This window comes from Mercenaria mercenaria, chromosome 10 (assembly GCF_021730395.1).
Source record: "Mercenaria mercenaria strain notata chromosome 10, MADL_Memer_1, whole genome shotgun sequence".
NCBI lineage: Eukaryota > Metazoa > Mollusca > Bivalvia > Venerida > Veneridae > Mercenaria > Mercenaria mercenaria.
Window position 1 is genome coordinate 31,470,535 of NC_069370.1, and position 26,532 is coordinate 31,497,066.

Consider the following 26,532-nt stretch of genomic DNA (forward strand, 5'->3'; position numbering starts at 1 on the left):
ACACCGTTTAGAAAGGGGGACTACTCTAAACAGTTAACGAAAGTACACGTAATTTTTTTAAAACAAATCCTCTAAATAACAGAATAAAAGCGAAGGGAGATGGATGCTCAACAACAACCGAATACAGAGGGTGAAGAAGGTCACCCAAATGTACTGGTAAATGAAAACCCTCTCTCAGGAGTGTTTTTCACCGGTAAATTTCACTGTCAATTTTCATTTTTGACAAGTCATCCTAGGGGACTTCCATTGAAAAAATACAAATCCAGTTTTGATTTCATACATGTTTTTATGTCCCCAAAGGTGGTCCATTTAAATAGCACTTTCCGTCCCCGTGTTGTGTCTGTGCGTACATCACATCATGTAAAATATTTGTCCGGACTGCAACTCTGCCACCTATAATAATTTGAGAAATTGACCATATCAACATTATAGGATGAACCCCGTCCTTCGGTATTTCCGTAAATAGGGGCTGGCGGGATTAATCAATATAAAATCGTGTACAGTATTAGCGATTATTTTTGCCAGAAGATAAGGTTTTAGCAGTTTAGGAAAGTTCTTACTTAGGCGTAAAATTTTTTTTTATTTGTTTCCGGTATCCCGACCTACCCTAATTTTTTGGCCCCACCCTAAATGTTTTTATGGCCATGGAGAATATTTTTTTAAACTTTTTAACAAAAAGTTACAAAACTGCACTTTTTATGCTTTAAACATGCAGTGATGTTAGAAATCAACTTACTGATGCTCTAAAGCCATAACCCCCTTGTTTGTACTCATATTTGACACAAAAATAATTTCTGAAAAGTCTCCCTTGATAAAAAAAATTCCAAAAAAAAATTTTCTGACCTACCTATCCTAATTTTTTTGAGCATGTTACAAAGAATTTTTTTTAGACCTTAATACTTTCTCATAACGAAAATACTATTTTATGACCCTGGAAACAAAATCTTTGCAAAAATAATTTGTTTACCTTGAAAAATGCAAATAATTTCACACCATCGGTATCGAGCCACGGAAGCGGCAGTGTAGTTTAAAAGATAGAATTTAAAAAATAAACTTTGATGATATTTTCATTCATTTCTGTTGACTTCAATTTTTCTGAAAATCCCAAAAACTTAAAGTCAACAAAAATGGCTGAAACTCACAAAAATGACCTTAATTTATGCATACTGTAAATAAACCAATTAATTTTAAGCTGTGGTTTTAAGAATAAATGTAATTTTATCAGTTTTCATACATACAATCTGTAAATTTATAGATAAAAAAATCTGTAAATCTGTAAATAAACCACTTTCCTAGACCTGATTAAGGGATTTTAAAATAACTTGGTTTACAACTCTGTTACAAATTCTTGTATATTTTTAAAATCAAATAATATTTACTTACAGGTAAGATTTTTACTTTCTTATTCTTAAAGGCTAGAAATATATTTGTTTCCCTACTTTTTCCAAGCTATGATAATAAGTGCTGTATAAAATTGCCAGTGTGAAATGAAATTGAAATACCTTAAAGTTAATACTGAAAACATGCATGTTTCACTCAGGTAATTTGACACTGTGTTCTCAGGGCTGTATTATAAGTTTTAAAATAAATATTCTTGAACATTCTATAAAACAGACACATGCTATTTCCAATAATAATTTATCACAGTGGCATTTGCTGATGCGAAGTGGAGAGATTTTAGGGAGATTGGAGAGATTTTACTTTAGGGAGAAGTGGAAAGATTTGAGCACCCTGACATGCAAGTCAAAAAAGGAGCTAAATATGTTTATAACTAGTTTTATATGATTTCCAGTCTTTGTTTAAATTTAAAGTAAAAAATAACAAACTCACTGAAAATATCTGTGATTCTATTTTCTTATCCTTGTAAATCAAATTTCTTCTCCATGTGAATCTAATGTGATTAAACTGCAAATTAAAGTTATTTTTAACCCTTGCCTAATGATTGTCAAAACCAGTGACAGAAAGTGGGTGCACGGCCGTGCCTGTGTTCTATGGATACACATCTAGTTTCAGTTGTGTTGTTGATGGTTTGAACAATCTTTAGTGAGTGACACCAGAATAATATGCAAAACGTGAATCTGGTATTTACATGTAAGTTGATCTTACATGTATTTTTTATCACTCAAAAATGGCAGAGTTCATTTTTGTATTTTCCAGAGCTATACAATCAGAAAATTTGTTATCAAGTGCTACATTTCTGCAGAGTCTGTGTGCATTCCATGAGGGTTTTGAAGGTTGTGTTCCAGAGCTATGACAGTTGTCCCTTGAAGGTGTTTGCAAACACTCTGGACATACATAGATTTTCCATACTTTTCCGTGGAATATACCTTATTTCATTTGTCCACATTTGTAGTCAGGTATCTGCAGCTTCAAAAGTATATCCTTGTAGTAAGTTCTGGTTGCAGTGCAATGAAAGATAATAATAATTTGAATTTTAATAAAATAATTTGGTTATATAAGTCTTGCCTGATTATTGTGGCCGTTATTTGACTAGCTGAGAGTCGTAATGAGCTTCAGAAAGCTTTAAAATGCTATGTATGAGTATTGTACACAATGGTGTCTACAAGTGAATACCAGTAAGACCAAAGTTGTTAATTTCAGTAAGTCCAAAAGAAACTTAAGAAATTGTGAATTTTATTCTATTGTGATCTATGTTCTATTTATAGCTATTGTGATCGCTCACCATCTGGCGTCCATCCGTCCACACTTTCCTATATTAAACAACATCTCCTCCTAAACCATCAGACCAATTTTGATGAAACTAAACTTGGATGTTCCTTGAATAGTCTTCTTTAAAAGTTGTTCAAAGAATTGAATTCAGTACAAAACTCTGGTTGCCATGGCAACCGAAAGGAAAAACTTTAAAAATCTTCTTGTCCAAAACCACAGTAGCTAGGGCTTTAATATTTCATATATAGCATCATATAATGGACCTCTACTTAGACTGTTCAAATTATCCCCCTAGGGTCAAATATGGCCCTGCCCTGGGGGTCACATGGTTTACATAGACTTATATAGGGAAAAACATTGAAAATCTTCTTGTCCAAAACCACAGGGCCTAGGGCTTTGATATTTGGAATGTAGCATCATCTAATGGTCTTCTATCAATGGTGAAATATGGCCTGCTTGAGAGTCACATGGTTTATATAGACATAAAAAGGAAAAACTTGGAAAATCTTCTTGTCCAAAACCACAGTGCCAAGGGCTTTGATATTTGGTATGTAGCTACATCTTATGGTCCTCTACTAAGATTTTTCAAATTATCCCCCTAGGGTCAAATATGGCCAAACCCTGGGGGTCACATGGTTTATATAGACTTATATAGGGAAAACTTAGAAAATCTTCTTGTCCAAAACCACAGGGCCTAGGGCTTTGATATTTGATATGTAGCATTCTATAGTAGTTCTTTACCATGATTGTTCAAATTATCTCCCTGGGGTCAAATATGGCCAGACCCTGGGGGTCACATGGTTTATATAGACTTCTATAGGGAAAACTTCATGCACGTAACCACACAGCGTAGGGCTTTAATATTTGGTATGTTGCATCTGTAGTAATTCTTTACCAAGACTGTTTAAATACTTTCCCTGGGGTTAAAAATGGCCTCGTGGGGTCACATGGTTTAAATAGACTTGTACAGGTAAAAACCTTTTAAAAAATTCTTGTCTTAAACCATAAGGCCCAGAGCTTAGATATTTAGTATGTGACGTCACGTGCTCTAGAGGTTCTCTAACACGATTCTCATGACCCTGGGGTTGATATAGGACACGCCCGGGTGATCCCTTGTTTTACATAGTCTTATTTGTTGTTTTGAAACAGTGGCAGAGAAGTTTGCACCACAAATATAATTCAACTTCAGTTAGTGAGGCTTGATTTATCTGCTGTCTGCATTTTGTTCATTAAAAAGTATAGTGGTCAATTTTGGTCCTTGGCAATGTGTCCTGGTCAGGCCCAATTTTGGACAATATACTTAGACTGGTCAGTGGTCAATACTAGTTTAGTCAATGCTTTTATCTTCTTACAGCAGCCTTTATTTTAAATTAATTAAAAAATTCATTACTATAAATTACACTCATTGAAATGGACAGTACTGGTCAATTCAAATTTTGGTCCTAGGCAATATATCCCTGATATATACATATAGTGGTCAGAATACTTTGATTGCATAACTTATTTTTTTTTAAATAAAGTTACCATCTTCAAGCATCTCAATAATACAGTGGGATTATTGATCATGACAGCTAATTAGTGACTAGATAGACAGGCCTGCAACATATAATCAGAATATGATTGTTGTAAATACATAGTCATGATTGAACATAATGTGACTATATTATAATATTTTGTAAGAATTTACAACGGGTCATACGGTATTTTCAAATCACCCCATGCATTCATAACCTATTACTTAGTAATCATATTAACTAGCGCTATAATTGCGCCAATTTCAGTATTTAAGTGCGGTGTACCAGTTATTCCCAGAGCCATTGCACTATTTTGTATTGAAAGCTATGTCTGTCGAACCGTTATTACTCGTTGCATGCTATTGAATCAGATGTATGTTTTCTACTGCGGTTGTGTTATGTATGTTCATACTGTTTGACATAAATTAGAATTTTGTATGCGCTGATTTCTTTATGCAAGACATTACCTCAGCATTTATATGGATCTAACTATTTGTGTCTTGTACTTCATTTCGTTTATTATTAGGCCTATACAGCAAACCTTTGTATTTCGTTTCGGCAAGGTTTGCTGTCACAGAGGCCTACAGTATAGTTAGTAGTCTATGTTTGTACCTTAAGCCTTGCTAACGTACGGTAAGGCTTATGATGTGGCCAGTGTGCTGTTATACGCTTTAATGCATCGCGTAGCGATTGTAATCGTTATGGGTTCAGTTCTGTATGCATATGTTATGTATAAAGAAATAAGCAGCTTAATTGTTTGTATCTATGATAGATTATTTGTCTGTTGAATTATACCCACATATCACAAGTTATATCTATATGCTCCATGTAGTATTGCAAGTTCAAATTATCATATGTTTAGTTTACCCTATTGACACTATAGTATATACTTTGTATTTCAATGCAGATTTACTACATCCTTTTGCCCGTATCTGCAGGCTACGATTATTTATCATCTTAAAGGATATTATACGTGCGTGTTAAATACTGTAATGTAACTCTTAATTGTATTTCATTAAACTCAGTTCGTGCCGTTTCAAATCATAGGAGATTATATGATTAATGACAATGTTTGCTTCATTTATAGTACAGTAATGCCAGTTTAGAGCCAGTGCAAATGTCAGATTACAATGCAGTTCTTTAGTTCATCCTCTCTATTTAAGATATTAACGAACATACTTAGTTTCTCTATGCAGTAATCAATAACATTTATATGTATTTTTATGGTTTTGTGTGCGAGTGTAACTATGTGTACGCTTATGTATATATATGTGTGTGTGTGTGCGCGCGTGCATGCGTACATGTGTGTGTTATTTGAATGTGTCACGTTGTATTTGTTAATACATCTGTTTGTAACAAGATACTTTATGTATACGTTACAAGAAATAAACTTTGAATCTTGAATCTTGAACCTATTGTATATTGTAAGACAAGGTGTCAATTAGTCAATGTGAAAAATTGCTGTCAAAACATAATTAAACCACTTCCATGAAAGGGCCCAGTGTTCACAGCAATTTTTCATTAAATTATGTAATACCAGTAAAAATAATTAGATTTATCACTTGTGAATCAAACACTTACTGCTACAGTTTATGAAATACTTTCTACAAATGAAGTTCAGTTAAATTAGCAGTCTTTCCACTTATTGTGACATTTCTGTAGAAAAATAATATATCTTTGTAATCTAATCTAATAGAAAATGTTTAATTACCTGTATCAATCAGTACTTACCAATCAACCACTTCTGACCAATTTGGGAGTATTAATTGTTGCTTTAACTAAATAATAATACCTGCATTCACCTTAATCAAGCACCAAATGCTCTTAAACAGTCATTATTTAACTGTTCATAAACTCTGCAAAATATCTTAACAGTCAATATTGACTAATTGACCAGTATCGACCAATCGACCAGTATTGGCCGGTATTGACCACTTCAGGGAGTATTGACCGGTGTGGTTTTAACCGGTTAAAACCGCTGGTTAAAACCGGGGGCGGTTTTAACCACCCAACATTGGTCCGCAATGTTTACCGCAGTATGGTTAAGAGCTAAAAGTGTAGACATGCCTCGATGCATAAAGTTGATCCATAATATGTTTGATACAGATTTTCAGTATTTTAACTTCAGTTGTCTTAATCATGACCTACTGAGCTACTTTCTGGTTTTTTAAGTTACAGCATAAAATTTCGGACCACATGTATAACTTTTGTTACAGATTTCAATACTCATCTTGAATAGTCTTAATCATGACCTACTGACCTACTTTCATGTTTTTGAAGCTACAGCAAAGAAATTTGGGCCACCTGTATAATTTTTCATACAGATTTCACATGCTCGTGATAAGCCTTGATATGGAATAAACTTGAAACTGGCAATAAAACATAGAAATTTAATTTTTCATGCATATTATAGCAGTTTTTGTTCCAGTCATCCATGCTATGTACTTTGATATTATTTACAGTAATTGTTCTGTTTCATTTCAGTTGTAGAGTTTATTCAGGGCTATGGATGGATTATATTGTTTGGACTGGTTGTGTGTTTATACATCAAGAGTAAATTATCACCCACAGTCCGGAAATACAAACAGAAGATAGAAGAAACTATAGAAAGTAAAAAATTTGGTATGTATATTGAGAAAATATCTGTTATTTTCCCAGATTTTTGTGGTTTGTGTGTGTTTAGTGATCTTAAACCAGAGCCAGAAATGTTACAATGATATTACTGTTTCAATATAGTGTTTGCAGCAGCTGATTAAAAGCCATTGCTGATTTGCAAAAAAGCTCATTTAAGCAAACCAGACACGCCTGTCTTGCTTTCTCTTGCTCAGTACCTTTGATCAGATTGCTGTCTATCTGTACTAGGAGAGGATTTTATTGCTTGTGTGGTTCATTAGTGCAAAGCACTTGTGAAATGTATTTGTCATGGAAAGAGCTTTATATAAATCTTGTAGAATAATTGAGCTGTGCCTTGAGAAAACCAGCATAGTGCATTTGCGACCAGCATGGATCCAGAACATCTGCGCAGTCTGGTCAGGTTCCATGCTGTTCACTAAAGGTTTCTCTAATTGCAATAGGTTTTGAAAGCAAACAGCATGGATCCTGACCAGACTGCACAGATGCGCAGGCTGGTCTGGATCCATGCTGGTCGCTCAGTTATGTATAACTTGTATGATCATCAAATTGTTCTTTAGTTAGTCCGTCTGTTCTTCCTTAACTGTGTCTCAGCTAAAACTATTCACTGGTTTTTTGAACTTAAATGAACCTTGCAAGTCCCATAACAATTTTGGCAATATAAATATGAAATAAGTGAAAACTTTAAATGATATAAATATTTCAGATTCTACAAAAGCCCTGTCAAGGCTCGAGGCAATGGAGGCTTCACGGCGAAAAATGCAGGAACAACTAGATGCACAGGCTGCCAGACATGCTGAACAAATGAAACAGGTTAAATACATTTTGAATACTGTTTTGTATTGTCAGTCTGTCTGTCTGTCTTTCACAAAAGTTTGTCTATACTTTTTCTCAAAAATAATGTTGGGATTTCAGTCAGACATTGTAGGAAAGTTCAGTCCAAGCACTAGTTTCACATTTCATCAACATTCCCTGGTTGAATATTTATTTATAGACTTATGACATAGTCAAGTAAGGTTGATTATAGCTCAGGCAATAGAAGCCATCATGGAGTCTCACTACCCCTTGTATAAGGTGTGGATGATCATTGTGAATACAAACAAGATGGAACTACTTAACTAGAATCTTCTCATTTCTAGCCTGAAAACAATATTTAATTACATCCACATATAAAAACAAATACAGGAAAAAACAATTTTTTTTACCAGGAAAATGTAGCAGAAGATGAAATTTTATAAATACCTTGTATGCTAATTCTGGGTAGACAAAGCATATTATTGGCTGTATATTTATAAATTTGTCTGACTTCAACTGAATTATCAAGTAAGGGCCATAATTTTAATAATTCATTCCAAGATTTCTCTAACTTGGTTATGTAAGTATGCTTGATAGGAAGGATGTCTTGTGAGAAGTTTTAGTCCAATATAATTTCATGTAGTTGTTACTGAGAGATATATAGTTGCATAGTTGCATGCAGAACTTTTCTATATTTTCTAGTTAGAGAAAGGGCCATGATTTACATTAAATTCAACCGCAGATTATTTAACTTGAATATTTTAGTATTTTATAATTACCTGAATCAGTGGGGCAACAAAATCAGTGTAGTATGCAGGCTTGAACAGGAAGAATTATGACATAGTCAGTTTTTGCATTAGGTGTACTTAATTACTACATCATGGCTGTTAAACTTTGCAAAATGTGTCTAACACAAGGAAGTTAAAATAACCATGTGTTAATTTTAATGAATTTTTTAATGCCTTTTACCTCTTTTACAGTAATACCTTTCACCTCTTTTACAGCCCGCCCGCTTAGCTCAAAAGGGAGAGCGCAGATCTACGGATCTCGGTGTTGTGAGTTCGAGCCCTGGGTGAGGTGTATGTTTTCCGTGAAGATTTGATAAAAGACATTGTGTCTGAAATCATTCATCCTCCACCTCTGATTCATGTGGGGAAGTTGGCAGTTACTTGCGGAGAACAGGTTTGTACTGGTACAGAATCCAGGAAACATTGGTTAGGTTAACTGCCCGCCATTACGTAACTGAAATACTGTTGAAAAACAGCGTTAAATCCAAAACAAAACCTCTTTTACAGAATCTCCTGTAGTTTCTCCATTTTCTAACAAATTGAAATAAAACTTTTATAAGACATTTGCATATACCAGGAATTATTTAGTGTTTTATGGATTTAATATACAAAGTTGTTGTATAATTGAAATACATGTAATTGTTTAGCTTCAAAAGTGTCCACTTATGGACAGACAAACAACAACCATATCCTTGGCTTTGCCTTGGATATATATTGTTGTTCATCAACTCAAACCAGTCTTCTGAGGGTTGTGATCATCCCCTTGTTAGCCTTATGGTAGAGTGCCCCCTTAAAGTGCAAAAGGTCTTGGGAACTCTTCCTGTCAGCGTATTACTAAGACATGAAAAATGGTACTGGTGCTTGGAGCTCAGCATTAAGAGAATAGTTTTAGGACTAGTCAGCCTAGTATCAGTATAATGTGATTGTATGGGATATCATGCCTCATGTTTATGACTCGATATTCTGTTGTATCTATAACTTGATTCCTCCCAATGGTATTACTGTGAATAGAATTCTCTGTGGCTGATGAAGGTCACTGAATTTTGCCTTGTCTTGGAAATCTTCCATCTAGGAATGTTTTTTGTCTGTCTTTGGAGGCAACAACCTCTGTTCAACAAACAGGTTATAGGATTTCTAGTTGTGTTTGCTCTAGGGCAAGTTTGTTACAACAAACAGGTAATATGCTTCGCAATTGTTTGCTCCATGCAACAAACATGTCACAGTCTTCCCAGCTGTGTTCGCCCAAGAGCATCAACCTCCGTACAAGACAAGAAACAAGTTATTGTTTTCCCAGCTGTTGTTCACTCTAGAGTAACAACCTCCGTACAACAAACACCTTATAGTCTTTCCTGGCTGTGATCGATCTAGAGCAACAACCTCTGTACAACAAACAAGTTATAGTCTTCCCAGCTGTGATCGATCTAGAGCAACAACCTCCGTACAACAAACACCTTATAGTCTTCCCAGCTGTGATCGATCTAGAGCAACAACCTCCGTACAGCAAACACCTTATAGTCTTCCCGGCTGTGATCGATCTAGAGCAACAACCTCCGTACAGCAAACACCTTATAGTCTTCCCAGCTGCGATCGATCTAGAGCAACAACCTCCGTACAACAAACAAGTTATAGTCTTCCCAGCTGTGATCGATCTAGAGCAACAACCTCTGTACAACAAACACCTTATAGTCTTCCCAGCTGTGATCGATCTAGAGCAACAACCTCCGTACAGCAAACACCTTATAGTCTTCCCAGCTGTGATCGATCTAGAGCAACAACCTCCGTACAGCAAACACCTTATAGTCTTCCCGGCTGTGATCGATCTAGAGCAACAACCTCTGTACAACAAACATGTTATAGTCTTCCCAGCTGTGTTAGATCTAGAGCAACAACCTCCGTACAACAAACACGTTATAGTCTTCCCAGGTGTGTTCTAACAACCTCTCTACAGCAAACACCTTGTAGTCTTCCCAACTTTGTTTGATCTAGAGCAACAACCTCCATACAAAAAACACATTATAGTTCCCAGCTGTGTTCGATCTAGAGCAACAACCTCCGTACAATATAAACATTATAGTCTTCCCAACTGTGTTCAATCTAGAGCAACAACCCTTGTTCAACATTAACAATATAGTCTTCCAAGCTGTGTTCGCTCTAGAGCAACAACCTCTGTACAGCAAACACCTTTTAGTCTTCCCAACTTTGTTTGATCTAGAGCAACAACCTCCATACAAAAAACACATTATAGTTCCAGCTGTGTTCGATCTAGAGCAACAACCTCCGAATAATATAAACATTATAGTCTTCCCAACTGTGTTCGATCTAGAGCAACAACCCTTGTTCAACATTAACAATATAGTCTTCCAAGCTGTGTTCGATCTAGAGCAACAACCTCTGTACAGCAAACACCTTGTAGTCTTCCCAACTTTGTTTGATCTAGAGCAACAACCTCCATACAAAAAACACATTATAGTTCCCAGCTGTGTTCGATCTAGAGCAACAACCTTTTTACAATATAAACATTATAGTCTTCCCAATTCGATCTAGAGCAACAACCCTTGTTCAACATAAACATTATAGTCTTCCCAGCTGTGTTCGATCTAGAGCAACAACCCTTGTTCAGCATAAACATTATAGTCTTCCCAGCTGTGTTCGCTCTAGAGCAACAACCCTTGTTCAACATAAACATTATAGTCTTCCCAGCTGTGTTCGCTCTAGAGCAACAACCCTTGTTCAACATAAACAATATAGTCTTCCCAGCTGTGTTCGCTCTAGAGCAACAACCCTTGTACAACATAAGCATTATAGTCTTCCAAGCTGTGTTCGCTCTAGAGCAACAACCCTTGTACAACATAAACATTATAGTCTTCCAAGCTGTGTTCGCTCTAGAGCAACAACCCTTGTTCAACATAAACAATATAGTCTTCCCAGCTGTGTTCGCTCTAGAGCAACAACCCTTGTTCAACATAAACATTATAGTCTTCCCAGCTGTGTTCGATCTAGAGCAACAACTCTTGTTCAACATAAACATTATAGTCTTCCCAGCTGTGTTTGCTCCAGAGAGACTGCACTGTAGCATTTTACAGCTTAAGAATAGAAACCAGTTTTTTAGCTCACCTGTCACAAAGTGACAAGGTGAGCTTTTGTGACCGCGCAGCGTCCGTTGTCCGTCCGTGCGTCCGTCAGTCCGTGCGTGTATGCGTAAACTTTTGCTTGTGACCACTCTAGAGGTCACATTTTTCATGGGATCTTTATGAAAATTGGTCATAATAGTACAGTAAAATGGTGTAAAAATACTTCAGAAAATGGGAAAAGCATGAAACTTGGTACATAACTACTTTAGGGCAAAATACTAAAAATGAGCATGAGACCCACTCTGAAAAATCCAATAGGCCGAAAAATCCAAGATGGCCGCCATATTTTGTATATTTTTCAAAAATACACAGTATTATATAAAAAAATTTTCTATTGACACTTACAGTCATCATATTATAAGCTAAAACCACCTGCCTGAATAAATCCAAAACATATTAAAATAACAAAAATACCGCTCTTCCAACAAAAATTGAAAAAAGTTGTCTCCCTTGGAAAAAATGTGCTATTAAGCAGAAGAAAAGTCATAATCATAATGCATTTATATGAATCAAAATTAAAGTATTTAATGGTGACTGGCATATCAAGAACGTTTAAAATGGCAACATCCTGTGCAGAACTTTACAACAATTGTAAATTAATTAATTATAAATACATTCGAACTTCGGTAACGGGAAACCCCATCAGGACCGACTAAATTTATTCGAATTATGGGGTAGTATGAGTGATCGAAAAATTATTATAAAGGAATTTGTTTGGGACCTGACGATAGATTAATTGAAAATGGTGTTCGAATTATCAGATTTTTGAGCAAACGAATTTTTTTAGTCTGTAATGTGTTTTAGTGAATAAATGACATGTGTTTCACTTTGTCATTAGTTTTTGTGACTCAGAATTTGTAAGTGTTGCTGTATTCATTTCAATTTATTTACACTAAGAGAACTAATGAACTTAAAAAAACTTATAATTCTTTAATTATGTTAGTGTGATAGACATGTGAACATCGCTGGCCTGCAGATCATCTGATTTTTTTGGGAGAAAGTCATCCCGGTTGATCAGCGTAATCAAATTTACATTTGCATGCCCCTGTAATATTCTGTTTTTGTCAAATTGTAGCACATTGTGCCATAACAATTGTTTTATAGTTTAATGTCAATTAGCATAATGTACAGTCACTAATGCCCTGATCACTCTAGGCAAAGACCATGAAGATCATACTGTTTCCTGAAAATTTTGACGCGGTGGGGACGGGGATCAAACTCGAAAAATGTGCAGTTCTAAAGTTCATACTGCGCGCTTTTAACATCCTTGCCAGGTTCTCAGGGCGTCTAACACGTTCCAATAATTTTCTTACCAGCGCTTCTTCACGTCCAGTGTGTTCTTACTACATTCTTAGTACAATCATTCAGATTGCACCTCTCGCTTACCATGCTTTAACCTATGCTTATCACCTTTTCACTGTATTCGTCGGCTACTTATAAATCTACGTCATGCGCCTCTTTTTTCCATTCCTTCTGAAAAGTTATATTAAACATAATTGTGTCCGCATCTACACTCAACAACCATAAATTACAAAAAAACGATGACCCCCACCCCACCCCAACGCCCCAATGAAGAAAAAAGAGCAGTTTATAGAGAGACTGCGGTGGAATAAGCAAAAGCAGTGTGAAGGATGTACGGAGGTCCAAAAGTCCACTACAAGCTGCCATGCTGCTGAGTCCATGATTAGTGGCAATTCCTGATGATGTTCGAAAACCCTTTGCTGATTGAAAACGAAGTGATTGGGAATTGGATCCAGTTTTCATACTTAATTTCAGAATCTGAACCAATCATGGCGAGAACCTGCTGCAAACGTGACAAAGATGTTTTTAAGAACCGAAAGAACGTATTAATAACCTTATGGGGTATACTACAATGTGGCATGCACGTAGCATGGGTCATAGCACACAAGCGTAGATAAGGGTTAGTAAGAACTCCATTGACGTAGCAAAAACGCAATGATAACCCAATGACAGCGCATGAGCACGCCATGCAGCCTTTCCGTCAGCACCACGCTTTTTTCTATGTCCTACTAGGTTTTAGTTAATTATTACTTCGTCCTTCCTGCTTCCCGATTAGACCGCGTTCTCATACATTTGTTTTGAACATGTCCAAATTCGACCGCATTCTCTACACTCATGGAGACCAAATTTTTATTAATTATCATGTCTTATCGGAGTCTACTGTATTTATTCTACATTGTACAAGTTCTTACTGTGTCTGCTAGTTTTTACAACGTATGGAACCTGGCTGAGTGTAACGGGGGTATAAAATTTAAAAGCAGAATCTATATTTCTACAAAAAAAATGTGCTCTAAAATCTAATATTTCTGGACATTTTACTGAAATAAGATTAAATTAAATGTGAGTACTTGAGGATTTTTCTAATGACACAGGTACATTCGAAACACAATTTTAATACCCAATTTAAATTACTAGTTTTTAAAACGACAAATATTATCTATTTACCATTTGTAACTTCCAGTTAGCAGTCCAATGTAAGAATAACACTGTCTTGTCAAACAAAACTAACCAGTACAGCTCGCGCTTACCCGGGGAATCAAGCTTTTAAATTTCATTTCTACATCTTCCTACAAGCAAACTGTTCGTATTTATATTTCTGGGGTATAAATGGAGGCTTTCGATACTCTTCTTTACAGCAAACATGTCAAGTTGCTTGATCAACCATCTGTTCACATATAGATTAGGGCTATAAAGTGCATTCCCGCATCATCTGCTACACCTCTTGAACATACTAAAAAAGGTTGCCCATTAGGTCGGGCACATATGGGTGTCGGGTGTTCTATCACTTTCCTAAAATTCTAGTCAAGATAAATAAGGCTGACCAGAGAGATCTTTTATATATTGGAACCTTTTTCCCAAAAGTTTTTGTCTCAAGTACCGAGGGCTCGTACCAATAGTCCTCAAGTGCATTTGCAACCTCGATAAAGTCTTCGAGGAAGACGTAATTTGTCAAACATGCTGAAATGCTCGCACTGCCTTATGCAAGTTAAAATAAAGCTGTCGACAATCTCGTGCTTGTGTGTACTGACAAGGTATCTGACATGTACCTTATTTCAGATTTCAGCTCACGTTCAGAGTAATATATTTCACAGAATAGTTACTAAGTGTTTTTCCATGAAAGCAACCCTTTTTTATTTTCAGCCTTACTCTTCTTTGTTACACATTAGCAATTTATTACGCAGACATTGTGACTGCGGGTGCATAATAAAAGGGAAAATGTTTCATTTGATCTACTAGTCCGTCACTATAATCTGTTCTTGCAATTTCGAAGTCCAACTGAAAGGGGTACTTGTCGTACTTGGGGTCAAAGGAAACTACAATTTTATATAGCAACTAAGTTAATTGACCTTCACATTCTCCATATTATTACCATCTATAAACAAGGTTCCCTAAAGAAATCTTTAGAATTTGCAATTTTTAAGTTATTGAACAATCCGCCATTTGCAAACGATGGACAGACATACAGACGGACAAAATGATGTACAAGAGGAGAAAATAAGATAACAAGCATGTTCTCAATTGTCCTCTGTCTATGTAAATTTCTAAGACACAATCTCTCCTTGTTTTGAAGAAAAGCAGGATGACACTTTGTGTCATATTCGTGCACTATTTGTTGCCATAGCAACAACATTTTTTGCCATAGGAACAAATTTAAATGACATTGGCATTCTGCATTGCCATCTATCCATGTACCATGTATCATAAAAATTTTGCTGTAGTTTCAAAGTTATTTCAGTATCCCACTCTGCATGGCTGACGTATTGACATGCATACAGGGTAACCCATAAGCCCCATCTGGCTAAATACAGGTAAGGGAATAACAACAATGTTTCAATATGCTTTCTGTGGAGGGAAATTTAAGTGAAAAAAATATAAATTATATACATATATATTAAAACAAAATATTCTTTAAAATATGAAAACTACACAATGATAATATTAAACTAAGTTTTAAAGATTAGATTTTGCCCCTTACCCCTGGAAACAGAAAGAACTAACATCATTTGAATTGTTATTTTTGCATTTGATGCAAAATTTTGGATTTATTTTATTTTATACATTTATTTTTAGTGCATTTGGGGGTAAATGTAAATATAATGACCTTCATTAGAATCTTCTAAGGTAAATACTGAGTTTTGGCGGCCATTTTGGAAAATGGCCGCAATGTCGGCCATCTTGACAGATATCAAATGGGTCCCATGAAAAAAATGTTTTTAATGCTTTAATAAATAGCTGTGCCAATTTTGGTGCTTTTCCCATTTTCTGAAGTATTTTGACATTTTCTGTTACGAATTGATCGCACTATAATGTTCCCCTTGATGAATTAGGTCAAGTTCGAAACTGGGTCATATGCGGTCAAAAACTAGGTCAGTAAGTCTAAAAATAGAAAAACCTTGTGACCTCTCTAGAGGCCATATATTTCACAAGATCTTCATGAAAATTGGTCAGAATGTTCACCTTGATGATATCTAGGTCAAGTTCGAAACTGGGTCACGTGGCATCAAAAACTAGGTCAGTAGGTCAAATAATAGAAAAACCTTGTGACCTCTCTAAAGGCCATATTTTTCATGGGATCTGTATGAAAGTTGGTCTGAATGTTCATCTTGATGATATCTAGGTCAATTTTGAAACTAGGTCACGTGCGGTCAAAAACTAGGTCAGTAGGTCTAAAAATAGAAAAACCTTGTGACCTCTCTAGAGGCCATACTTGTGAATGGATCTTCATAAAAATTGGTCAGAATGTTCACCCTGATGATATCTAGGTCAAGTTCGAAACTGGGTCACGTGTGGTCAAAAACTAGGTCAGTAGGTCTAAAAATAGAAAAACCTTGTGACCTCTCTAGAGGCCATATATTTCATGAGGTCTTCATGAAAATTGGTCAGAATGTTCACCTTGATGATATGTAGGTCAAGTTTGAAAGTGGGTCACATGCCATCAAAAACTAGGTCAGTAGGTCAAATAATAGAAAAACCTTGTGACCTCTCTAGAGGCCATATTTTTCATTGGATCTGTATGAAAGTTGGTCTGAATGTTCATCTTGATGATATCTAGGTCAAGTTCGAAAGTGGGTCACGTGCCATCAAAAACTAGGTCAGTAGGTCAAATAATAGAAAAACCTTGTGACCTCTCAGAGGCCATATTTTTCATTGGATCTGTATGAAAGTTGGTCTGAATGTTCAACTTGATGATATCTAGGTCAAGTTCGAAACAGGGTCATGTGGGGTTAAAAACTAGGTCAGTAGGTCTAAAAATAGAAAAACCTTGTGACCTCTCTAGAGGCCATACTTGTGAATGGATCTCCATAAAAATTGGTCAGAATGTTTATCTTGATGATATCTAGGTCAAGTTCGAAAGTGGGTCATGTGCCATCAAAAAGTAGGTCAGTAGGTCAAATAATGAAAAAACGTTGTGACCTCTCTAGAGGCCATATTTTTCATGGGATCTGTATGAAAGTTGGTCTGAATGTTTATCTTGATGATATATAGGTCAAGTTTGAAACTGGGTCAACTGCGATCAAAAACTAGGTCAGTAGGTCTTAAAATAGAAAAACCTTGTGACCTCTCTAGAGGCCATACCCTTGAATGGATCTTCATGAAAATTGGTCAGAATGTTCACCTTGATGATATCTAGGTCAAGTTTGAAACTGGGTCACGTGCCTTAAAAAACTAGGTCAGTAGATCAAATAATAAAAAAAACCTTGTGACCTCTCTAGAGGCCATATTTTTAATGAGATCTTCATGAAAGTTGGTCAGAATGTTCACCTTGATGATATCTAGGTCAAGTTCGAAACTGGGTCATGTGGGGTTAAAAACTAGGTCAGTAGTTCTAAAAATAGAAAAAGGTTGTGACCTCTCTAGAGGCCATATTTTTCATGAGATCTTCATGAAAATTGATCTGAATGTTCACCTTGATGATATCTAGGTCAGTTTAGAAACTGGGTCACGTGCGGTCAAAAACTAGGCCAGTAGGTATAAAAATAGAAAAACTTTGTGACCTCTCTAGAGGCCATATTTTTCATGAGATTTTCATGAAAATTAGTGAGAATGTTCACCTTGATGATATCTAGGTAAAGTTCAAAACAGGGTCACGTACCTTCGAAAACTAGGTCAATAGGTCAAATAATAGAAACATTGTGACCTCTCTAGAGACCATATTTTTCAATGGATCTTCATGAAAATTGGTCAGAATTTTTATCTTGATAATATCTAGGTCAAGTTCAAAACTGGGTCACATGAGCTCAAAAACTAGGTCACTATGTCAAATAATAGAAAAAACGACGTCATACTCAAAACTGGATCATGTGGGAAGAGGTGAGCGATTCAGGACCATCATGGTCCTCTTGTTTTATATTTCAGAGAGAAGAAGAAAAAAGGAAACAAAAAATAGAAGATTGGGATGGACATATACAAGGAAAAGGTTACAGATCTAAATTCAAGCCGGTAATTATTTTGTCTAATTATTATTCTCAGATAGCATCTGTCACATAGTTAAAGTAAGAATATATCAAAAGGGTAAATTGAAAATGACATCCTTAAAAATTGTTTGCCGTAGGTAGGTACTTGGGGAGAATTTTTTTATCTTTGAACTCCTAGTTGGAACAAAATCACTTGAATGAAATAATACAAGGGAGAAATTATAAGAGATGTTGTGCAATCGTATGACCTTTTCTGCCGCAAAAGACTGAAAATTTTAATTACACACAGAGGAAAAAAATTGACCTTCAATTTGAGGGAAATAAATCAGTCATCATTACAGTGGTGAGACATTTATTATGGGAAATTTTTGTGGGCAATTCAGAGCACAGAAAACAACATTTTTCAAAGACTGGCCACAGTTAGTTCAACCAAAGTTTAAAAAAAAAGTCAAATAAAAGTGACTGTTCTTTGGTAAAATTGCAATTGCTTTCACTTGACCCAATTAAAAATTAAAAACAGGAGAAAAATCTGATAAAGATTATAGGGGTATTGATTTCTTTAATTCCACGACAAAAAAAAATCAACATAGAAATTAAAATTAAGAGAATTTGACTTTTTTGGTTTTAAAAAATGTGTATTAGATCTTCCTACAAAATTAAGATACATGCAATAAACAAATTGAAATCTCGGAAGTGATTTTATTTGTTGCCTTGAGCAAAGCTATTTCAGTTTTTTTTCTTTTATCTTTAATTGAAATTAACTCAGTGAAACAAATCAGACATAACTCTGTTTGACTTTAATAAATTGCACATGGGGGCAAAAGAAAGTTACAAATAGATTAAGAAATATGTAATCAATTGTTTTGGGTGTCTTTTTTTTTGTAAAAAATGTTGTGCAATTCTTTCTATTGCCTGCATTTGATTAAAGCTGCTTGCTCATAGTTATTGAAAATACAAAACCTTTTGTTAACACAGAGTTTGGTATAAAATTTAAGGAATGAAATGAAAACGGATTTTATTGTCTAATCTACATGTAAGTCCTTTCCATTGGTTTCATATAATTATGTTAAAATATTTTATTGACTCAATGACGCAACAAGGGCGGAGCCAAAACTACATGTAGTGTACAGTTCATTAGCATTGATACATCATAGCAGTGTAACATAATTTATCTATACTCAAGTAAGGCCATAACACTGGGTCAGATTTCAGGGCTACTTTGCATACATTACAAGGCTACTTTGCATACTTTACACGGCTACATTGCATACTTTACAGGGCTACATTGCATACTTTACAGGGCTACTTTGCATACATCACATTACTTCTTTGCATACTTTACAGGGCTACTTTGCATACTTTACAAGGCTACTTTGCATACTTTACAGGGTTGCTTTGCATTCTTTACAGGGCTACTTTGCATACATCACACAATACTTTGCATACATTACAGGGCAGCTTTGCAGTGCTACTGTGCATACTTTACAGGACTACTTTGTATAGTTAACTTGGCTACTTTGCAGGGCTACTTTGCATACTTTACAGGGCTACTTTGCATACATCACATTACTTCTTTGCATACTTTGCAGGGCTACTTTGCATACTTTACAGGGCTACATTGCATACTTTACACGGCTATTTTGCATACATCACATTACTTCTTTGCATACTTTGCAGGGCTACTTTGCATACTTTACACAGCTACTTTGCATACATTACATTACTTCTTTGCATACTTTGCAGGGCTACTTTGCATACTTTACAGGGCTACATTGCATACTTTACACGGCTACTTTGCATACATCACACAATACTTTGCATACATTACAGGGCAGCTTTGCAGTGCTACTGTGCATACTTTACACGGCTACTTTGCAGGGCTACTTTGCATACTTTACAGGGCTACTTTGCATACTTTACAGGGTTGCTTTGCATTCTTTACAGGGCTACTTTGCATATATCACACGAATACTTTGCATACATTACAGGGCAACTTTGCAGGGCTACATTGCATACTTTACAGGGTTACTTTGCATGCTTTACAGGGTTACTTTGCATTCTTTACAGGGCTACTTTGCATATATCACACGAATACTTTGCATACATTACAGGGCAACTTTGCAGTGCTACTTTGCATACTTTACAGGGCTACTTTGCATATATCACACGAATACTTTGCATACATTACAGGGCAACTTTGCAGTGCTACTGTGCATACTTTACACTGCTACTTTGCAGGGCTACTTTGCACACTTTACAGGGCTACTTTGCATACTTTACAGGGTTGCTTTGCATTCTTTACAGGGCTACTTTGCATATATCACACGAATACTTTGCATACATTACAGGGCAACTTTGCAGGGCTACATTGCATACTTTACAGGGTTACTTTGCATACTTTACAGGGTTACATTGCATTCTTTACAGGGCTACTTTGCATATATCACAAGAATACTTTGCATACATTACAGGGCAACTTTGCAGTGCTACTTTGCATACTTTACAGGACTACTTTGTATAGTTAACTTGGCTACTTTGCAGGGCTACTTTGCATACTTTACAGGGCTACATTGCATACTTTACACAGCTACTTTGCATACTTTACACAGCTACTTTGCATACTTTACAGAGCTACTTTGCATACATCACATGGCTACTTTGAATACATTGCAGGGCTACATTGCATACTTTACAGGGCTACTTTGCATACTTCACACGGCTACTTTGCATATATCACATGGCTACTTTGAATACATTGCAGGGCTACTTTGCATACTTTACAGGGCTAGTTTGCATACATTACAGGGCAACTTTGCAGTGCTACTTTGCATACTTTACAGGACTACTTTGTATAGTTAACTTGGCTACTTTGCATACTTTACACGACTACATTGCATTCATCACATGGCTACTTTGAATACATTGCAGGGCTACTATGCATACATTACAGGGTTGCTTTGCATTTTTTACAGGGCTACTTTGCATACATTGCACAAATACTTTGTGTACATTACAGGGCAACTTTGCAGTGCTACCTTGCATACTTACAGGACTACTTTGTATAGTTAACTTGGCTACTTTGCAGGGCTACTTTGCATAGTTTACATGGCTACTTTTCATGGCTACTTTGTATACTTTACAGAGCTTCTTTGCATACATCACATGGCTACATTGCATACTTTGCAAGACTACTTTTGCAAACATTCTTATGCCAATAAGTTCATACAAAAAGCCTTGTTTCTAAGATCTTTTGTTTCTTAAATTAAAGAGTACAGTATAACTTCAGTAAACAACACATTTCAAGAGTAATCACCTCTAGAAAGGCAGATATATTCTTTTCCAAACCTCCTCAGAGCAACCACTTCTGTACAACAAATACATGTCAATTTTTCCAGCAGTGTTTACCACACCAGTGTAGCACTGTATCTCACTTTTACCACAAAAACTATGAGCAAGTCGCTTTAACATATGTAAGTTTCTCTTGTATTGGTTTCTTACATTGCAGAGAAGATAATCAGTTTAAAATGATATAAATTCAGTAAAGTGATATTAAATGGTTCAAAACAACAATAAAATATTAATACATCATTGCTGTATTGATTGAAAATAATTGAATTTTATCACAGTGTATGTGATTTATTCTTACTTTCAATATTTTCCAGAAAGAAGAACAGCCCACCAGTAGAAGTACATCGCAAACTGAAAAGAAAAAGCCTTTAAAACCTTCAGGTAATATATATGTAAAGAACAAATTTCTGATGAATCATAATACAGTCAGATTTGCCTCAATAGAGCACGTCTGTATCAAGAGACCACTTGCATTAAAAGAACACTTTTTGCAGTTCATTATTGTGTTGATTAACCTTTAGCCTGCTGGCGGCAAGTCATTTTGCCTTTGCGACCAGTGCAGACCAAGATCAGCCTGCACATCTGTGCAGGCTGATCATGGTCTGCACTGTTCGCTATTCTGTCAGTAAATTTTCTGTTAAGACCCCTTTGATAACCAAGTGGTACTGCCAAAATTGAATGATGGACAAGTCCATTCTAGAACTTTTGGCAGGCTAAAGGTTAAGAACGAGTCATGTTGTGTTAAGAGACCATTTGTGTAAAGAGACCACGGTTTGCCCTTTCAGTAGGTATGTAAAGAGAACACTTCTTGTACATCCAATAGGTGGTCTCTTAATACAGGTTGCACAATAGTCTATCTAATTTTCTGATGCTATAGTTTAATATTCCATTTATAAGGCTGTGTTTATAGTGATATGCTGATTATTTATGGAGCTGACAAATCACAGATAACTTGATGCATTAAGTGATTGTCAATGAAAATTTTGCAGTTGACAAATTCTGACATCATAATGCCCCAAGACCAGCTAAATCTTAAGTTCTACAACCATTGCATTAATTTGTATAGTAATAATTTCTCCACACCTCCTCATGTGAGGAAGTTGGCAGCTGCTTACAGAAAACAAAGTATGAAATAGTGATTGGCCTAAATGTCAGCTAGTTTTACTCCTCACTGTTATTTGACAGCGACATTCGATTTTAAAAGTTGTATCAGTTCAACCCCTAAATCACTTCTTTTTCTAAATATCTAACTTTAGATACAGATGCACCTGTTGATCCTGTTGATTTTCAGGTTGTTTGCATGCTGGTGTAATCAAATTTTCATCTTGTTTCTTGATTTATCATCAGCTGGTTTAAGTTCGACTATTTGAAAATTTTCAAATATGAGCTCTTTTGTTATCAGCCTTTTGTGGCGTCCATGCCCATTTCACAAAGTTTGCATTATTAAAGTAGGTTTCTCAAAAACTATCAGACCAAACACTTCCAAACTTAATAAATGTTTGTGGTACCATGAGGCATCGTCACATGACAAGTTAGATAACTCAAGATTTTTGTAAAAATTACACCCCTTTTTAGCTAGAAATTTTGGGTGAAATTTTGCATGGAAGCTGGTTTCTCAAAAACTACTTTTAAGCTTCACAGATTTCTTCATAAGGTGACTTCACAGGGCATGTTACGTAACTCTAGCTATTAATATCGAAATTATGCCCCCTTTAAGATAGAAATTCAGTGAAAGTTTTGCATGTAAAAAATGATTCTCAGAAACTACTTGGTCTGATGTTTTCAAATTCTACAGACAATTTTGTCATCATGAGATGGCCTCACATGTTAAGTTTAACAACACTGGCTTTCATTTTAGCAAAACTATGCACCCTTTTCCTTTAGAAATTTTGGTGAAAGTCTGTATGTAAGCTGATCTCAGGAACCATTGTACTGAATACTTTCAAATTCTTAATTAAATGACCATTCTGAGCCAGGTTCGGTCTCTCCAACTTACAGTTTACAAAATTATGCCCCTTTTTCTTCGAATATTTTCGTAAATGATTTTATATAAGCCAGTATTAGGTTGAAGTGTTTCAAGTAGTTGAGTGTGCTTTCTTTAGGCAGGTCTTGTTTTGAATTGGGATAAATTGAGCCGCACCATGAAAAAACCAACGTTTGCAACCAGCATTGATCCAGACCAGCCTGCGCATCCGCGCAGTCTGGTCAGGATCCATGCTGTTCGCTTTCAAAGCCTATTGCAATTAGAGAAACCGTTAGCGAACAGCATGGATCCACAGGCTGGTCTGGATCAATGATGGTCATAAATGCACTATATTGGTTTTCTCATGCTGCGGCTCAATTATTGTTCTTGATTTGAAACCAGCTGTGTCTTGATTTGGAATCAAATCCGTTGTGTCTACATTTAGAATCAGTTGTACATTAGTTTGGTATCAATTCTGCCTTGATTTGGTGCTAACCTGCCTAGGTTTCACAGTAACATACATCTTAAATTCACATTATTTGCTCATTACGTTTCAGATTACAGTCCATTGTCTGGAGGTGACGGGGGATCATGTGCCTGGAGGCCCGGTCAGAGACGTGGCGGCGGAGGAGGATGAGGTTAATTCTCTGTGTGTTCCCACTGGTCACATGACTGTTTTACTCACTTGTCATGTGACCTAGGCGTGAAATATTCAGTTCTAGATTTTGATTTCAAAGTTTTATGTTTATTACGTGTTTATTTGTTTGTTTGAATATCTATTTATGCAGCAGTTTGAGGATCAAGTTTAGATAAATGTCGTTTTTATTTAAGATTATGCGTGTGTGTAAACATAGTTATGTAATATCATATATTACATAATCAAATGGACATTTTTAGGGTTTGACACCCAAATACTTACGCAGATACCTCCTTGTATATACACACAGTTTTACTTCACTATTGTGTCACTAATATGTACATGTACAAGTAGTTATTTAATAAGGATGACGTTTGTACGTAAGATGGTTTTTCCCTGTATTGGGTCCAGACTTAATGTTTTCCAGATAAACAGTGTTACAGTTTAAATGACAGAACTATCTTATTGATTAGAAGGGTGACATTACCTCTGGTTTATTCATTGAGAATATTGTGATTTACAAATCTCAGATAATTGCTAAATAAAACATTCACCGAGTGAGGATGAGAATATTTGGCTGGGGTGAAACCTTTAATTTTATTTATTATGTGAAAGGAAGTTTTATAAACATGAGAGCACCAACTTCCAGTCATAAATTTAAAAGTCTGAAAGAAATTTGTCTTAGCATTCTTAGGGCATGAAAATTAACTGATGTGTTACTCTCATGGTTGTTCTGTTTGAAAATAAGGGTTTATAGTTTCTTAAGTTGTTTTATCACAGCTTGAAAATTAATTTGTTTATTGCCACTGTAAGTAAAATTTTAGAGGTATTTTATATTAACAGAACTTTGTTTATTTCATGTTTGTCGGTGAATTAGTGAAATATAATAGTGAAATATATCAGGCAATTTAACAGTGAAAAAAATCAGGTATAACTTTACCCTGCTTGAATGGGTCAGATTTATGCAGGGTTTGTTGTTTTTTAACCAGGAGGGGAAGGGGCGCAGGCCTGTGATTTGGGGGAAAAATAGCTCGGTATTTGGGCAAAAGGGAATAAAAAAAAAACTGATGTAATGTCAGTTTTGCAGGAAATCTGCATGATTTAAAAGAAATTTTCTGAGGAAAATGGGCCTATTAACGGCCCCTATTATATAGAAGAAAAAAAAAAATACTGTGATAAATGCTAAAAAGACATAAAATAAGTTTGTTTTACTCGTAATACCAAAATATGTCTCACATGTGAAGAACACCGTATCTTACATTTTCCATGTATTCTCAAAGTATTGCATGATCTGGCAAATACTGAATATGAAATTACCATATAATTATATACTTCACTGTTATATTTCAGTAAATCCCTGAAAATTTGACCCTACACTGACTGTTTGTACAAATGTTGTTTTTTTCTGAAATGTATTATTGTATATTTTTGAATGAAGATATCTAGTGTGGTTTATTGCGGGAAGCTGTGATACTGATACTTTAATTTTCTATTTGATTTAATATCTAGAATTGAATATTTAAGAAACACACAGTTATAATTGCTCAGGAGCTGAACTTGTCAGATGTCTTTGCATATAAGAGGAAACATCATGTAAATTCATCTTTTTCAACATAGTTTTTTTTTTTTTCCTTTAACAAATACCTGCATAACCAATAATTTTCTCGGCAAAAAATTTCAAATACAGCACACTGGAAATGTCAATTTTAAAGTTTATTCATGCATGAAGTCAATACATAGTCATTATCATAATGCTAAAAATCCTGTCCTCCAAAAAAATTTAAAAATGTGAAATGGATTTACGAGATATTTTCCTAATCAGTCTCCAGACAGTTCTAGACCAGTACAGTACAATCTCACTAGAGCAAAACTCATTGGAAAGACTCTGTGTTTATTGTGCAGAGGTTGTTGCTCTGCAGGGGTGAATGTAGATTCAGAAATTTTTGTGAGGCATTTATTTTTTGCTTTTTTTTTGGCTGTCTGCAAAAATTAGAATTTGTGAAAGTGTTATTTTTTATGATGAAATTAATAGTTCTACAAGTTGACAGATATTGCTAATATTCTATTATGAGGACCAGTTCCAATATTAGAATATCAATCTTATAGCCTCACAAAAATATTTGATTCTACAGTAATTGTCATATGTGCCATTTTTTGGAGGTATAAGCTTGTCCGAGATATCCTCAACCCAGGTTGTACTGTACACTGTCTGGAAGACTGATGTAATTGTGCACTGATATCAGTATGACGTCCAGTCTAGAAAGGGTCCACTGACCCTGAGACTGGACTGATGTGACAGTCTGCTCCTAGCACAAACACCACTATTCGAGGACTTAGTCAAAACAGTGCCTTCTAACCCAGTTATCTACCCCTGATGACAAATGCTCATCTGTCCCTGGTAACATTTTGGCACAATTCCTGGACTATAAAATTTTGTTTTACTTGTATTAATACATGTTTAAAGTCATTCATTTTATATTTACATTTATCCATGTTCTGTGTTTTATTTGTGTCATAATTATGTCATTAAAATGATCAATGGGTATATGGCATTCTTGTTTTCTTTATTATTTTTATCAAACAGTATAATAATTGAGCCGTGCCATGAGAAAACCAAC

The 26,532-nt window shown here is 35.5% G+C and overlaps 1 protein-coding gene across 1 annotated transcript; it reads left to right on the plus strand.

Annotated features, from left to right (window-relative positions):
- On the plus strand, positions 1-26,459 carry LOC123559509 (selenoprotein S-like). The gene is made up of 6 exons (XM_045351392.2): positions 1-193; positions 6,669-6,806; positions 7,522-7,628; positions 17,908-17,991; positions 21,629-21,695; positions 23,835-26,459. The coding sequence occupies exons 1-6, from the start codon at positions 100-102 to the stop codon at positions 23,912-23,914; spliced, it is 570 nt and encodes a 189-aa protein (XP_045207327.1). The 5' UTR covers positions 1-99; the 3' UTR covers positions 23,915-26,459.
- Positions 26,460-26,532: the final 73 nt, after the last annotated feature.

Bases quoted from the DNA above. Each gene is read 5' to 3' on its own strand.
- LOC123559509 (XM_045351392.2), top strand. From the start codon at position 100: ATGGATGCTCAACAACAACCGAATACAGAGGGTGAAGAAGGTCACCCA. The intron at 6,807-7,521 runs GTATGTATATTG...TAAATATTTCAG, and splicing joins TATAGAAAGTAAAAAATTTG to ATTCTACAAAAGCCCTGTCA. The intron at 21,696-23,834 runs GTAATATATATG...ATTACGTTTCAG, and splicing joins AAAGCCTTTAAAACCTTCAG to ATTACAGTCCATTGTCTGGA.